This window comes from Strix aluco, chromosome Z, assembly GCF_031877795.1.
Source record: "Strix aluco isolate bStrAlu1 chromosome Z, bStrAlu1.hap1, whole genome shotgun sequence".
NCBI classification, from domain to species: Eukaryota; Metazoa; Chordata; class Aves; order Strigiformes; family Strigidae; genus Strix; species Strix aluco.
The window spans coordinates 93040367-93057495 of NC_133971.1; the positions used below are offsets into that span (position 1 = coordinate 93040367).

Below are 17129 nucleotides of genomic sequence, written 5' to 3' on the forward strand. Positions count from 1 at the left end.
CAGACAACCTGCCTCCAAAGATAAAATTTCCCTTCAAAAGGGAGAATGGATGCAGCTTGTATAATGTAAATGAAATTACCAGATATAACTGAAAATAATTAGATGACTGAAGTGTTGACCAAGGAAAAACTAGACTTTTTTTTTTTTAAAGTGGAAGTGTGGGTTCAAGGATGCCCCTCCAATTATAGACAGGGTTACTAAACAAAAGCATAAGGCAGTGATACAAACTAAGAGCTGTGCTAGGAATCACCAGAATACATACAAATTGGAATCTACACAGTAATGAAAATTGAAATGTAAAGATATTATTAGAAATTGTGACTTTACAAAGCATGTGATTCAGTTGTAAGCAAGCACTATATAAAAACCAAAATAGGTTTTAAAGAATTTTCAAAGAATCAAAAGCATGCAGCTGGTTTTTTTAGTCATTTGTTCACAGGACAGCCTAAACATCCAATTAGTCATTTCTTAAATGGTTGTAACAGTTTCAAACACAACAGCACTTACCTTGGTATCGTCACACATTTTGTATTGCAATTCTGAGTGGTAATTGCCTTCTCAAGCTCATCCAGCTGTCCTGTTTTCTTTAGCTTCTTGACCAGGCTTTTCACTGCTTTTTCACACCACTTTTCCTCCTGACCATTCTGCTCACCACCACCAGCCCCTCCAGATCCACCAGCAGATTTTTTCCACCCCAGAAGTCTCTTCACAACTGGTGGAGTGAATGGCAATATGGATGACATGACTTTCACCAGACAGAACACTCAGCAAGCAATAAATTAGAGATTCCCGTCTGATCCCTAAAAACACAAACCAAAACAGACACATTAGCACTGACGTTTCACATGAAACAAAGACCTTGCTTAGGACCTTTCATTACCAAACGCCATAGGACACTGCATCCCAAAACAAGTCAGATAATAGTTCAGAAGTAGTCTGCATCATGGTTAGGTACTTCAGCAATAAAGTTCAAATGCAAGCTTGCTGCAGACTCTTCCAACACTTAGCAGAGACTGAGGTTACTGTTGGAGTAGACATTTAATTTTTCCTCAAGTCCTTCCTGGCTAAAGCCAACTCCAGAAAGAAGTTAACTTCAGCCTAGCTTCGCACCTAGGCTGGCTGGTTTTAGTCATTTATTAAGATTTTCCCCAAGCGATTAACAAATTGTATACACACAGACACATGTTCTGCCCATCTCCAAATTAATTTAGCAAGCAAAGATGTGTTTGGAATGTCATTTAGTCATTAAGGCTGCTTGACAGAAGTCTTCCAACAGCCAGCCATTTCACAAGCCTTTTCTCATGTTGTTTGTCATGTCTTAAATAACTAACAATTTTTGTTCCACTGGGGACACAGATTTGAAAATCACTCATAAATTTGGTAACAAGCTTATTTCCATCTTTCAATCCAGAGTTCAATGGCCTACAGACAATGAATCTTCTCAACTGGCAGTACTTAAAATCATCAAGTCTTTCAAAATTCATTAAAGGATATTTAAAATCTTAGTTTGCAGGCACGTGAGCAGTAGAACCGCCTGTTCTGAATTTTGATAGCCTTTCATTCAGCATCAACTACCTGATCAGAATGTTTATATAAAATGAAAGACGGGAAGGGATGCTGAAACTTTGGCTCTGTTTATCATTCACTGCAATTTGCACTTCAAATCTTTTAAGAGATTTAGAAAAAACATCTTGCTTTTGCAGCTTCTATTAGGCTACTTTCAAGTATTAAAACATAAGCCCCAAATCAACCGTATTATTTCAGGCAGACAGCTGTTAGAAATTGCTTGAGGACATAATGGTCCTGTGGATAAAAGTATGGCATTGAAGTCAAAAACAACCTTATATCCAGGCAACAAATGGGTATTTGAACACCAGAAAGTGACCTTCTTTCCAAGGTCTGTAAGTTTAGTCAGCTGAAAATACCTTGTTTTAGCTAAGAGCTAACACTTCAGGCTATCCAATTTGAGCTTTCAAGGTAGCTTCGTGCCTCTCCATCCTGCACAGGCATACTCCCCACCTCTATCCAAAATACACCAACTTCATCTGACTGCAATTTCCCATCTACAGAACAGCATGGTTGATTTGGGATACTTCAGGCTACAGTATTCATGGCTAATTTATGCATTCTCATATCTTTGTGGTTTCAGTGAAGACCAACAAGTCAACAAACACTAAATTATATTCCACAGGTAACTTTAAATCATAACTTTTCAACTTCCACAAAACAGAACATTCAGTAAGAATGACATTTCAGTTTCAACTAAATTATACCTCCATAAACAAGCTTCTGAAAGCACCTAAAAATACGACTGAAGCAAGAATTGTAGTTTTCTGGGGTTGAGGAGGCAGAGGTTCCAATTAACAGGGCCTCAAGATTAACACTGGTAACTTTATGAAAAGTGATTCAGAATAATCTATCCTAAATCAAAGAATCACAAACTGGTTTGGGTTCGGAGGGACCTTTAAAAATAATCCAGTTCCAACACCCCCTGCCATGGGCAGGGACACCTTCCACTAGCCCAGGTTGCCCAAAGCCCCGTCCAACCTGGCCTTGAACACTGCCAGGGAGGGGGCAGCCACAGCTTCTCTGGGCAACCTGTGCCAGGGCCTCACCACCACTGTCATAAAAAAATTTCTTCCTTACATCCAACCTAAATCTACTTTCTTCCAGTTTAAAACCATTGCTCCTTGTTCTGTCAGTAGAGGCCTTGGTAAAAAGTCAAAGCATTCATTTTCACACAAGACTATAATATGAAAAGAACTTTGATTTTTTCAATAGTGTTAAATTATTACAAAATTGCCCCAAGTATTTCAGGCTGCAGGTTTGCAGACTGTAAAAGCATTCTACTGGAACCCTGGCTGCAGCAAACATGAGAAAAATGTTCTTGGTATTCAACATTTTCAAATTCAACAATGACTAGGACAGTCAGGGTACAGTTTCATAGGGAGCCAGGGCAATGCACCAGCTTTCTGCCACAGGAAGCCCAGGTCTCTTTCCTGTGGCACCACCACCCATACCTTTCCACAAAGTCTCAGCTAGATAACCAAGTGAAAAACTGATCAAGGATTGCTTTTTTTTGCTGAGTTAGTTCTCTTTCAGGTTAACAAGCTGCACTGGCTCACACAGAGTACTCACGCTGATGTCAGGTGAGTTACAGGAGTGTGGATGGAACACTCCAGCCCCAGTCTTCAACAGCGCAGTTAGCGTTGACTGCATTGCTGGAAACGCAACTCGGGCAATGTACTTTAATTTAGAACACTTATTGTGGTGGCAAAGCCAAATTAAGAAGTCTTACTCCCTTTTTCCACATGTTTGGAACTGTTCGTGGGCCTGGGAGCGAAGCACATTAGACCCCTAATGCACGACACTGAGTAGCTCCAGAGATGGAACAGGAGGCTTGCACGGCCTCCGCTGTTTTAATAAACATTCACACTAGGTTTCTGAAACAGGGAACAGCAGTCACTCAGAGCTTTATAAAAAGACTTCCACATCTGAGCAAGTCCAACATTAGATGCACCAGAGGCATACACAAGAAATTCAAAAAGACTAAACCAGAGGACAGTCTCTTTTGCTTCAAAGATCATGTTTTAAGCACTAGCAATTGATGGTGTAATATCTGAACATTAAATTCAGTGCTGACAGAGAGATGCAACCAAGTACCACTATCACTGCCTGTCCACACACCAATTCTTCTCCCGTTTATGGATCTCACTGACACATAATATATGTATTTCCTGGTTTTCAGCTTCAAATGTGATACCTTTCAATGCCCCAGAATACTGCTCTGATTGTCAGCCTTATAAAACACACACTTCAGTAGGGTCTCATTTACCACCAAGGTAAATTGCCTATTCTTCCAGGCCCTCTAAACATTCTCAATGCTTTTATCTAATTTTTCAGCCTTACAATGCTCCTTGTGATGAGGTGTCCAATTTTGCAGTACTCTCTCCCTTAAGACATAACACTGATCTATATGTCATTTGCTGTATTCTCAGGTGCTTTTGTTGTTTGTTTTTTTTTTTTTAAAACTAAGATTTGCCTTTCTGCTTCAAATGCACATCGAGTGATTTAAGTCTTGCAGCAGGAAAGAATTTAGAAACCCCATACATTTCAGTTTTTCTTTCTATTTGAAATCTCATGCTATTTTGACATACTAAGAGGCAAAAAAAAAATTAAAATCTTTCTTTTCCCATTTCCAAAAGACTCTCAGCTCAGACTTAACTAATCAGAAATTTCCAGATATCATACTTAGTTTTAACCAGTTCCCTTACAGATGTGTGCTCATCCAGCTTCTGGTAGAGGCTGTCAGAAAGTACAGGTTGATCTGCTACCCCTGTGAAAGTTAGCCTTTTAAAAAAACAAAAAACAAAGGGACATGCTTAAAGAACTCTTTATTACAATGATTATTGCAGCTTAGCAACTTTAAAAAAACCCAAACCACCACACAACATACAGCACAGCTGCAGACTAAGAGTCTGGGAGGCTTAAACTAACTTCTTCCTTCTAGCTATTGTTTTGCCATGTCAGGGATTTGCCAGAAGTATCAATAAGAATTTCACTAAGTTATTCCAGTAGTGGCCCTGTATCTTTCAAAGGCTGAGCACAAAGAATGTGACACAAGTAGGACAGGACTTCATTCAGCTTAATACTTGAGCCGATTTTGATGAGTACTCACAGGAGAGTATTTCAACCAGCTTAATTTATGCAAAAGTGGCACTCTGCTTCAAGCCTAGAGGAGGCACTGCAGAGTGCAAGGCATGGTTAGGCTGAATTATGAGCAATTTGGGTAAGTTGAAATTATGGAATGAAAAAGCAGCCATAAAGGCATTATTAAGAAATACCCTATTGGGTCAGGAGTGACGCATCTAGCCTAGTGCTCCATCACCAAAAGTGGCACAAGGACATGTGACTCAACATGAACCTGGATGTTTTACATAACCCATTTTCCTCATAATTCTTCAGCATCTTCAACTGTCATAGCAGGAATTTAAAGGCTACATTCCTACCTATTCCCTTTAGCAGCTATTTATGGACCTGTTGTTCACAAATTAATTCAACTGCTTTTTGAATCTGCCTCCACAACCTCTTGTGGCAGACAACACCACAATTTAACTGCCCACTGTCTAAAGAAGTATTTTCAGTTATTTTGATTTATTCTCTTCATAGTTTCAGAAAGTACCTCTTGTTCTACCACTACAAGTTTTGCTGAAGAACTGCTTGTATTTCTCTCGGCTGCAAGCTTCACGATTCTGTACATTTGAACCACGTTCCTCCCTCAACAGAGGACTATCAGCCTTTTGTCACAAAGAAAGTATCTGAACGAGCTCATACAGTTTGGGAAACTTCTCTGGACAGATGCCAAGCCTGAAAGCTTTACTTCAATTAAATTACAAGTACTTGAAAACACTGCATAAGGACTGATCTAAAGACCACAGAAAATTGTATCAGTCTGTGGTTATCTTTTCACTTATCTTTTTGGTCATATTATCCTAAAGCTCTCAGCACTGTAACTAAAATAAAAAGTACAAAGATGGAAATCTAAACTTCATGAGGAATTTGGAGACACGAGGCAGACAGCACACGCCTGATGATGAACATCTGGCGGGAGCTCAAATAAAAGTGAGGAGCCCTATAGCTGCGTTGGGTTCTAACTGTATCCACCTAGACCATCTAAGAGACCATGATTACACTAATGGGTTTAGGAGTCACTGCTGCAGCTCATTTTTGACCAGAAAATCCCATTTCAATTCATCACCTGTAACTCTTGCCTTGAAATTGATACAGTAATTTAAGTTTTGATCCTGAAAAATCATCCTCTCATACACTTCACTGTTTACACTAGCCTCTTGCTAAAAACATTCCTCTTGACTTTTTCATTGTATACTTTCTTCATCCACATAAAATATAAGATGCTTTTTTCCCAAACACACCCAAAAAACAATCTTTGCCAACACTGCATGAAACACATCGACACTGCTAAAATGGCTGCACATTAAATACATGCTAAATACATAATATCCCTTCCTCCTTATGATACAGTTTTTGTGATTTCCTTGTAGTCTACAGCCAACCATCTCCAAAAACTGAGTACTCATTTATGGCCTTTAAGGACCTTAAATGTGCTTTGACATCGCTTATTCTTTGCATCATCTCTCCTTTGTTCACTCTTCTACCAGTGCCAAACACCATAGCCCGAATCTGATCTTCTACCCTCCTGTATACTATTTCTAATTTCCACTACAACACACCAACATACTGGGACTCTGTAAGCAACTGAAGGGAGATTTTCAAGACCCCTTTCTGAGCTCAACTATAGTTGAACTATTAGTACCAAGGCAGAGTGCAATACATAGCAGGAAACTTCCACTATTTTATCCCTTTCCAGTTCTCTGGACTATGCCTTGAAACTGCAGCTTTTAATACTCAAGGAGTACTCACTCTGTTGTCCAGAGAGATACAAGTATTTCTTCAGATTGCTGGAACACAGGGAGCACGTGCTGATACTCCCAGCAGATTAATACTGGAAAATTTACAAATTGCCTAACTTTGGTGGTATTTGTTTCATCTCTGCCCTGGTAGTATATCTCTGCTTCCTGATGCACACATGTTTCTATAGTTGGTCAAACAGTGTCATAGTTGGCAACTTTTAAAGTCACAGTTTGAGTCATGTCTGCTATTATTCCATTGTACTGTGGTTCTCTGGAACAAGTATTAAATATTAAGCCCATGATCCCAGCAATAACTAAGCATAAAAGATGAAGAAAACCTTAAGGGCAGCATGCTAGCAGACTAAAATCTTCAAGGGAAATTTTCCTTTCCTGAGTGTCTGGAACATACTATAAACACACTGGTGCTACCAAAAATATCAAGTAACTTCTGGCTAATTTATTCTAAAGCCTTATGCAACATATTTCATATCAGTCTGCTTATTCATCTTAAACTTGAAATAAAGAAATCTGATCTCTCCTGGTTTTACTAGAAGTATTCTGGCTTAGAGGAATTTCATCTGCGAGAGCTCTTTTGGAATAAAGAGGACAGAAGTTAAGCTCCTGAGGAAAGAAGATCGAGGAAAATAATTTGTGGTATTTGAGAGAGAGTCTACAAGCTCATTTCCTCCCTATTTTAGTGCCATTTTTTGTGATTTTTTTTTTTTAAGGCAATGTTTTTTTCATTAATCCTGGAATTTGGACAGGATTCTTTACCAATTTCACCAAGTCCAGTGTTTCAGATCTCTTAGAAGAGAAGGGAATATCCACCCTTCTTCACAAGTGCCCCTGTGATATTACTGGCTTCACAATAAGGTAACATTAATTGAAGCACAGTCTATTAAGGCAGCATCAAGACTTTACATTAGGCTAAGCAATAGTGAGAGTTCAAGTTTTAAAGGCCATAGCTTTTGCACCACTGCATATGTCTCCTGCATTAGTACAAAGTCATTAAGACTTAGAGAAACAATAAAACAAGTATTTTATCTTGCACTGAACAGAAACAAAACAAAACTAATTTATGATCTGCTTATGGATCCTTTAGGCTGTTATTCCAATCAAGATGACAGTCTATTCTCAGAAGAATTTGAGAAAGTTCTCCCAATGTTAATGATCTCAACTCACAGGAAACTTGAATTCTGTGTGAAGTTCAAACCAAAATCAAAGCCAGTCTTTTCCCTTTCAGACAGAATACACCCTAGTTAAAGCACTCAGTGGAAGAGGCAAGAGAAGACATTTCACTTCTGTTGCACCCACAGCCCCTTCAAAAACTGCCTTCTGAGATTTCAGAAGGGTTCATTCTTTCCTCCCCTACAAACGCATATGAAAGACACCTGGTTTTGTCATACCCAAACATGCTGCCACATACATACTTTTCTGAAGAACCACACAAGAAAGTGAGGTGGTGCCCAGTCTTCTCTCCTCAGAGTAGGACAGCTTCAAGCATTCCCCTACTGGTTTTTGGGCGCTGGGGTTTTTGCTTTGGGGAAGGTGGGGGTGGAGAGCTGGAGGAAGGGGAATCCAGCCCTACTGACCAATGCCCTCAGATCCACCCCCCAGTTCAGTTTTTCAGCCAATTAGGCCAGCAGTGGGGAGTGGCTCTGAAGAGCTCCCTCCCAAGGGCTCCATCTGGCCCGCAGCTCCATCTGGCCCACTCACAAGCCAAAGCTCCGAGAAGTAAAGCCAAGGTCCTGGTTCAGCTTTGACATGAGACGATGAAGTTCAAGGCAGGCTGCTTGTGATCTGGGGGGACAGGAGCAAAGAAAATTCTTCTCCTGGGTCAGCTTTAGAAGGAGAATTTTGCAATGTGCCTATATACAGAATCAATTTACACATTAATTTTAGGTTCATTTTCTCTGGTATTGCAATGCATCTTGAAACTCTGTATAACGGTATTACCTTTATATGGCTCACTGAAAACAGAATTACCCACCTACTTTGAAAGTAGACTTTTTCCCTCTCATTCATTTCATGAAGTTTGATTATGAATCAAATGAGAAAACTCATGTTTCTCATACACGGAACTAAAATAAGCACGATCATGATGTTATGAAAGCTTCAGAAGCTGGATTTTTCTTCAATGACTAAGGACTACTGCAAATTACAGACAAATGTAATAATGAAAAGCTATATTGCTATTAGAAAATTAGCACACTGTATGTAACACATGCATTCATGGTATACTAAAATTGCATGCAACTGGAGACATGAGAAAGAAGAGATGTTAATTTTACTGACCTTTGATTAAACTAATAGGACCAATGTATTTTAGCAACTCTCCTAGAATTACAAAAGAGGAAAATTACCACAACTGCAGTTGGCCAATTCACCTGTCTCTGCAAAGCAGCAAACTTTTTCTACCTACTTAGTATTATGAACAAACTCACAGTATTGCTCCTTAAAACTAAAAGGCCTTAACAGCCCCACAAAAGCACTGAATGAGCACTCCAAACCACAGCAGTTTAAGCCCTTCTCACCTCATTTGTTTTGACTAAAATTTTCCATGTGTAACAGGCAAGTGTCAGTTTCATTATTTCAGAGAATAAATACTCCTGGGCTAACTTTGACAGGAATATACACAGAACCGATCATCAGGTACCTGGGTACATGTTTCAGTTTTTATCTGTATTGCTTAGCAGCTTCTCCACTTGGTTAAACCACAAACAACTGCATTTAACAATTACTTAATGCAAGTTCATTTTCAAATCAGGCCTAACACAAATATGTTCTTCAAACAGGCCAGTCCCCCACCTCCTTGACAGAGTTCACTCTGCACCCAAGAGCGTCTTATGTTAAGCTCGCATATGTCCAGCATAATTAAAGCAAGCTTGAGCCCCAGGAACTCCACTCTTGCAGTCTCTTCTTGGTCTTACTTCACACTAGGGCTGTCAAACACACATAATCATAATAAAATGTCATCTGGAACGAAACCTCACTGTTTGTAACACAGTTTCTCTACTGGAAATGGAGAGCGATGTTCAGGAAGGTTTTCTGCAGTAGCCAATTTCTTCTAGCCCAGAGAGTATTGAACACAGGACTGCCTGTACTCTCCATTCTATTACAAAAAACTAATCCCATCGCATGACCTGCAGCAATTCAGTTTAACAAATCAACAATTACAAATATTTTGGCAAAGTAAGCTTAGGTATTGTTTGCCTCTCGGCACAGTTCACAACCAGTTTGTGGCTTTATGATAAAAGTCATTAAATCCAATCTGAAAAGCAGAATTTACAGCTCACTTAGCAAGTCAGGCCCATAAATGGATGCTTTCAATTACAGGGCATTTACATGCACAATCATTAAGGCAGCATTGAATACATTTGAACACTCTAGAATACTTTTTATAACAATTAAAACTTTGCGTACTGTTCTTTATATAAACAAAACTTAGGAATTCTCTTCAGTCTCAAGCAGAGCTCAGATTCATTGTTATCCAGAACCTACTACAAAGCCTGTTCTCCCAGTACTTTTGTGGGAAAGGGATTAGAGAGATGGAAACAAGTTTTGTTTTTTAAAGTTGCTCTCAGTAGCAGAAATTTTTCTGAGGTCCAATAAACTCAATTATATCAACTGGTGCTCAACACTTCTGAAAGATCAAGTGGAACAGGAAGATGGAGAAGGACCCAGGAGGGCCTTTCATTTGGAGATTCACTGTGTAATTCAAGCTTATTTGATTTTGTTCATGAATCTAGCTTCTGGGTGGAGGAAAAGAAGAGATCAGTTAAGACACTGATTTTTTTAACCTCATTTTTGCAATTGTGTTCTCCTTTTTATCATCAAACAGAACCTCAGGAAAGTTGACAAATGCCTCTCCAAGATCATATTACACAGGCCCAGCTTCTTCCATAAGGAAAACTGGATCTTCAAACACTTTTGCTCATTTCTGTGGCTGTCCGTGTAGTCCGCGTCTGACCCACACAACTGCAGAACAATCAGCTACCAGGTTACTCTATTAAACATCCCAGATATATTGTTAAATATGTGCTTAGACTCACCTTTGAGTTAAGTTTAAACCACCTTAAATGAGATCCTCCCCTTTCTCTTTTTAAAGGCAATTGTAACTAATGCTATCTTTCATCATGGTAGTGCTAAGCAAATGGGGGGAACAGACTTAAAAAACCTCCCCTTTACTTACATTCTCATTCCCCTCTAATTCAGTATTTTGTAAATGTGAAAGATTCAAAGCTACGCCTTGGAACACACACACACACAAATAATCTACTCACGCAAGCTCCAACACTGCAATAAAGCACAGGAAAGTCTAAACAGCAACCTTGTTCTGCTAAGAGAAGCCTTTCACCTTAACAACAAGAGGGGCTTTTTTTAGTCTGGAGAGCGGAGCAAAGACTAATCAGTCTCGCACTAGAGTCCAGCCCCCACAGAAATAATGTCATGAATCAGTCTGAAAGTACAGCTCTCCAGGCAAAGAGAGGAACACTTAAGAACAGACAAACCTGCTGTTATGTGCGGTCTTCTAATAAGCTGTCATTATATACTTCTTGCTACAGATGGAATCCGACTTGTTTATAACCATGAATTGTGATAACATGAGCTCTACACACAATACACACAGGCTGCAGCATTCACTAACAGCATTTTCAGAAACACTTGTTTGGTAAACTCAGTAAGCAAAACTTTTTCTTAATGCTATCCACTTGTTTGTAAAGTATTTGAGAAGATAACAACGCACGTATCAGGGGTTTTTTTTTTAGTCAAAAACTGTGACAAACAACCAAAAAGACATGAGACTGGGCTGCAGTCTGAATCCCAGCTATTCAATTCAACAGCTCTCCAAGACTATCACAAGGACTCTTCACTCACCCACTTTTTTTTTTTCCTTTTATTTCCCCAGAGTGAAGACTAAAAGACCTTACTGTGTCACATTTTTTCTCTTCCTCTCCACGCCCCACAAAAAATTACAAATAGGACCTCTACAGCTCTGCACTAACTCCAACTACTCACACTTAACACAACACTTCTCCCATGCGCTCATCTAGGTAGATGAAAACACTTAACAGACTGTTTACACCTTACAATGCATAGATAGCTACAGCATTAAAACTAATGTCGTGAAGAAAACCACTAATCTCAATTCGCATGCACACGTTTCATGCAGGCAGCGTGTATTTCACATCCGTGGCTTTGGACTAGGAGAGGAACAGACAAAAGGGCACTGGCTGAAGCGAAGCTTTGCAATTTTAAACACTTCTTTGCAACTTGCTCCTAACTTTCTCCACCACCCCGGCAGGAAGTTTTGCACACCTGATCTCTGCAAGAAAAAAAGACCGGGCAGAGAGGGAGGGGGGAGAGGAAGGAGAAGCAGAACTTTCCCCCCCACCCCCCACCCTCCAATACACACGCAGGGGGGCACAACCCGGCCCTTCCCACCCCGTGTCGGGGGCTATTCCAGCGTGTGGGCGGCGGGGGGTGACAGCGACCTCCCCGCCCCCCCCCCCTCCCGCCCCGCTTCCCCTCACACAGACCCAGCCAGCGCCCGGCAGGAGCCGCTCCCCCGCCCCACGCGGCCGTTTCCTCCCGCCGGGAGAAGCAGCCGCCCCCCTCAAAACCCCGGGTCGCCGCCGGGGCCCACCGCAACCGCCCGCCGCCCTCAGCGCCGGCCGCGTCCCACCACAACAAAGGGGGAGGAGGGCGTGGGGAGGCGCCCCCGTCCCCTCGCCGGGACCAGGCCCGTCCCGCCGCCCCCCTCCACAGCCCGTACACCGCCGGCAGGGAGCCCCTTCCCGAGGAGCGGCCGCCCGGCGTCCCCCTCCCGCGGCGCGGCCAGGCCGCCCGCCGAAACCGCCCCGGGACCAACCTCTTCCTCGGCGAGCTGCGCGGCCGCCCTCCTCCCTCAGCGCTGCCTTCCCCTGCGCGCCCGCCCCCCCGCGCGCCCATTGGCTCCCGCCGCGCCACGCCCCCCGAGGTGGGCGGGGAGGCGGCGCGTTGGCTCCGCCGGCCGTCATTTGAGGAACAGCGGGCACTGATTGGGCAACGGGCGGCGAAGCCCGGCCCGAGCCGCCGATTGGCGGATTGAGCCGCCAATCGAGTGCCCGCGGCGGAAAAAAAAAAATAAGGCGAGAGAAATAAATAAAAAAAGACGCGAGGCGAAGGGAGACGGAGCCGGGTGGGCGGTGCTGCGTGCCCCGCGCGGTGGGGGCGGGGCGGCGCCGCTCATTGGCGGCGCCGGCTGTCACTCTGCGCTCCACGCACCCGCTAGGGGCGGTTGATCGGGAAAGGCGAAGAGGAGCGGAGGTTTGAGTGACCCGCAGGCGCGCAGCCGTACTGGATGGCGAAAGCGCAGCGCTGCCGGATGCTGTAGCCTTCCGCGCCGGGAGCGGGTGGGAGCTGAGAAAAAGTAGTGCGCTCCTTCCCGCCAGAAGTTACCTCAGGGACTGCAGCGCGCCCGGCCTGGGGACACCTCCTGCCTTCGAGCGGCCAATAAAGCCGTAACTAAATCGAAGTTTAAATGCTTCTTGGGCAAGGGAGGGTGAAACCTCTTGCCTCAGAGGGCTAGTGCAGGGCAAGAGCCATGGTGGCCCCTCAGGGGGGCTCGACGCAGCTCCATCCTACAATCATAGTGAGGGCAGCATGGCCCTGCTCCCCGGCCCCTCACCAGGCCCCGTTCCCCTGCTCTCATCCCAAAACAGATTTAAACTGCCCGAGGCTTCGTCTCCTGCTTTGGCATAACAGCTCCAGGCTAGGACAGGCCCTGCAGAGCTGCTGCCTTCCTGACGGTCCCCAAGGTGTGACGCTGAAATAAAGCTGCCCTGAAGCCTCCTTCTGCCTATTGCTGCTTATCCTGAAGCCTGCCCAGCGTTGCCTGCCCTGAAGCCTGCCCGGCTTCCTCCTGCCTGCTGCTGCCTGCCCTGAAGCCTGCCCGGTCTCCTCCTGCCTGCTGCTGCCTGCACCAGCCTCAGGGCTGCCCCCCCCCATATTCACTGGTTCTTAAGAGAGCAGTTTTCCCCTCATATTTTTTTTTTACTGCCTGTCTTCAGTAGACTCTTAAGAGCTTTAACCACCTGTGGTGTAGTAATGATGTAATATAACCAAATTACTGCACCTAAGTAAATGCCCAGGTTCACCACAAGTAAATTAGAGCCTGTTGCCTGCAACTGCATGGCCAGGGACCCATCAGCATGTGAAACCCATCGCTGCTTTGTCTGCAGAGGTCCTTGCAGTGATGCCCAGCAGGTTCCCCGAATCATGAGCGCGAAGCCAGAAGATAGGAGTTTACTGAGGTTTGTTTGGGTGAAAAGGTCAGTTCCTGCTTTGCTGTAAGTCTGTTGGAGATGCTCTGTTTTCCTGTTTCCACTTTTTGATTCTTTTCTTCATTCCCCGCTCCATATATCTCAACTGCAGGCCGCTTCTCTTACACCTGAGGTCACATCTCACCAACGTAACAGCTTGCTTTCCAGAGACACACTCCTCTGCCAGACTGAAACGGTTTCTGCACTGGGTGACGTAGGTGTTATGATTCACCGTCTTGGGCACGTATCCCATCTCAACAGTCTTGGTATTCTCAGGAGCCAGGTGAGGCACCTCTCCCATCATTTAGCCCTTCTGACAGATGCAGACTCACAGAAGTCTCCTTCTTGCCTGCTCTGTGCTTGGATTTTCCCAGCTTGAAGCAGACATGTAGCTTACTTAGTTTTTTATTTTGTTTTTTTCCCTCCGGTTCCATCCGTTTGAGATTCAAGCTGGTTATGAAATAAACACAAAAGTAAAATGGAGAAGATACCTGCTGCAGACAATGCAGAGCTGCTAACAGATTGCCATCATGTTTTTGAAAGATAAGGAGGTGTTCCAGGCATGTTGTACCTGGAAACAGATACAGGCTATTCAGCCAGCACAGCACTTGCTTTGTGGAGGTTTCACTGCATTCAGAGATAATTTTTTTCTATGAACAGCAAGTTAATTAAGCTCAGTTTTTCTGTGAATTTGTGTCAGGCATTCCCTTCACTTCTCTGCTGCAATAAATCCACAGCCCCCACTCCTCTTCTATCCCTGAGGCTGACTTCTGGTACATCCAAAGCTCCCTTCTATGTCCCCAACATACTTTTGTCGGGGCACGGAGTGGCACATGCTATGGCTGGTTCATTTACTCGCGATTTCTCTACTGCCAAGGAAGCCAAACAGAATTGATAAGGGCTGAACTTTCTCATGCCGTTCTCCCAGGCAGAGTGCTAACAAGGTTTTTCTTTTCTAATACAGCCACTTGACAGACCTTGTATTTCCAAAAGCTCTGTGTCTCTGTTAGGTTTAGTTGAAACAGGTCAGAAGGTTGACAAGCTTATATGGGGGAACTCTGACAAAAAAACCCAGCACCTGCATAAACCTCCTTTCTTTAGGAAAGCAAATTGCAAGCGGCAGGAGGAATAAAGCAAATGGAAGAGGGCGGCATGGAGGCTGCAGGTCACAAAGCCGGGAAGTTACCTGAGAAGCGAGGTTGCCGTGGAGAAGCCAGGCAAGACGTGCATCTGCAACTTCAGCACCGCTCTAGACAGGGCTCCCAGCCACACACCTGCAAGTGCAGAAATAGTACTCGATTTGGTAAAAACAAACAACAAAACTCAATCCTGATACCAAGGCTGGATATTGCTAGGTCCTGTTAACTAAACCATGTAGCTCAGCCCATTTTGGACATTAGCGGTTAGGCTGACAGTCCAGTTGGGACCTGAACCTGCAGTGGAAGAGCATCAGCATCTCTCACGAGGTAACATGTGTCAGGGATCAACATCCTCACAAAAGGCGTTCTTGTACAGAGAGACAGAAACATCACCTGCCTGCTAGAAAGAACACAGGAAGTAATCTAAGATCTAAAGATGACATGATGAAATGGTCGCTGGCTGCTCTATGCTACAGAGAACACATGTTGACTTCCCAAAGGCTGTGACCAAATCCCCTAAGAGGTAAAAGAAACACAACACCAATATCAGATAACTTCAAAGACACCTAGGATTTCTAAATGAGCCGACGCTATCAGATACCACTGGGTGAAGGTGGAGACAAGTGTGAAGTGCAGTGCCAGGAAGGCAGGGCTTGGAGGCAGAGCAGATCGTTTTTGTGTTGAGGTCATTACTGATATGTCAAAATTATCTGTTAAACTGAAAAAGAAAGGAAGAGCTTTGAGCAGAGTTGCAATACGAAAAGATCAGCCAGTGTGTTCAAGACAGGAAATAATGTGTGACAAAAATGACCGTAAATCCATGGAGAATCACTGCCAAATGCTCCCAGATTTCTTAGCTCATTCTGTTGAAGCACCAGCATACACTTCGGTAAGTGCTTTGTCTCTTACATCAGCGACTGCAGTGCTGCTTCCCTGCTTACTGGAAATGCCATTTCAGCATGTTATTTTCTCTCTGAACTTAACGTGAAGGTAGCTTTCATCTTCCACAAATCTGCAAAAGATTATGAAAGAGAGGATGGTGCGCAGAGACGCTGGGTCTGGAAACTGTAAAAGGGACAGATTCCCTTTCATGCCGCATTACCTCATGGCCAAATGGCGTGAAAGCAGCCTTTCCACGTCATGGCGGGACTGTCTGCCACGGGGGAGAACAGTGCAACACTTGCAAAAACTTCCCCGCGTGTAGGTAACAGCGTGACAAAACTCCTCTAGGACTGAGACTGTGTCTCCCTCAGCCTCCGAGGGTTCAATATGGGCTTAAACTTTGCTCCTCGTCATATCACATGAAGTTTGCAAGCAGCTTCACACTGTATCACTTCTTGTGGCAGCACGGAGAGGGTTAAAGAGGAAACCACACTAGGCTTTTCCCATCACATAATGAGGAGCATGTCGGTTGATCTTCGAGGCGACTAAGTGCTGGCGTACTGTCCAAACAGGCATTACATTAAAGTGACGAGAGAAGAGCCTTAACATCATAAATGAAAAGAAAGCCATCGCATGAGGCATAAAAATCTCCAAAGTGAATAGGAACTTCTACTCAGTCATACTGGCACATAGTAGATTAAATATGTGCAAAGGGCCAAGTACTCCTCAGACTTTAAAAAGCGCTACGGCTTAAGGCTGGGAGTAACAGCAAAATACATAAAAAGGCATTTCACATTTCTGCTCTTCTATTTATCTTTTCAGTAACGAAAGTTCCCTGAAATGTTGAAACTCAAATCTGTTCCCTACCTCTTCTGAAATGCAGAAGTATGTTTCCAATATTACATAAATCACTGTCATTTCAGACTGTTAGGAGATTTCAAAGCAAAGCAAAAAAAAAAAAAAATAGAAGGAAGCAGTCCCACAGTGCAAAAAAAAAAAAAAAAAAAAGCCAGCCCTTGATGTAAGCCTGCTGTGTCTGTCCTGTACCCGTGTCAAAGTGGACTTAAGAAAAAACTAGTATTCAAAATAATGAGCTAAAAGCAAAGATACGCCTTTCTGACCCATCATAGTACAGACTGGTTGGTGTTTGTGTTACAAAGTACGTTACATTTATCGGATGGAATGGAGTTAGACAGTAATCCTTAGAAGTGACATCTCCTGTAAAAAATTCATAGCACCATGAGAAGATCCGTGTATCTGCTCACATTCCTCATTTACACTGTATAATTCTGATGAGTAAATGATTTGACTACCTTATCTTAATTCCTAGTGCCTATTTGCACATAATCCCAGTTGCCCCGAGTAACCAAAAG

At 43.4% G+C, this 17129-nt stretch overlaps 1 protein-coding gene across 5 annotated transcripts in view; it reads right to left on the bottom strand.

Annotated features, from left to right (window-relative positions):
- The window catches only part of SMAD2 (SMAD family member 2), a 52041-nt gene extending 39655 nt beyond the window's left edge, over positions 1 to 12386 (bottom strand). For 2 of the 5 annotated variants that reach the window (XM_074811551.1, XM_074811546.1), the window contains exons 1-2: positions 12304 to 12386; positions 508 to 800 (exon numbers count right to left, since the gene is read on the bottom strand). In XM_074811551.1, the coding sequence (XP_074667652.1) occupies positions 508 to 743 (236 nt within the window). In that variant the 5' untranslated portion in view covers positions 744 to 800; positions 12304 to 12386. Of the gene's footprint in view, positions 1 to 507; positions 801 to 4274; positions 4295 to 8726; positions 8769 to 12207; positions 12229 to 12303 lie in introns of those variants that run through there. The other 3 variants (XM_074811547.1, XM_074811550.1, XM_074811548.1) reach the window with 3 other exon arrangements.
- Between the last annotated feature and the right edge of the window lie 4743 nt (positions 12387 to 17129).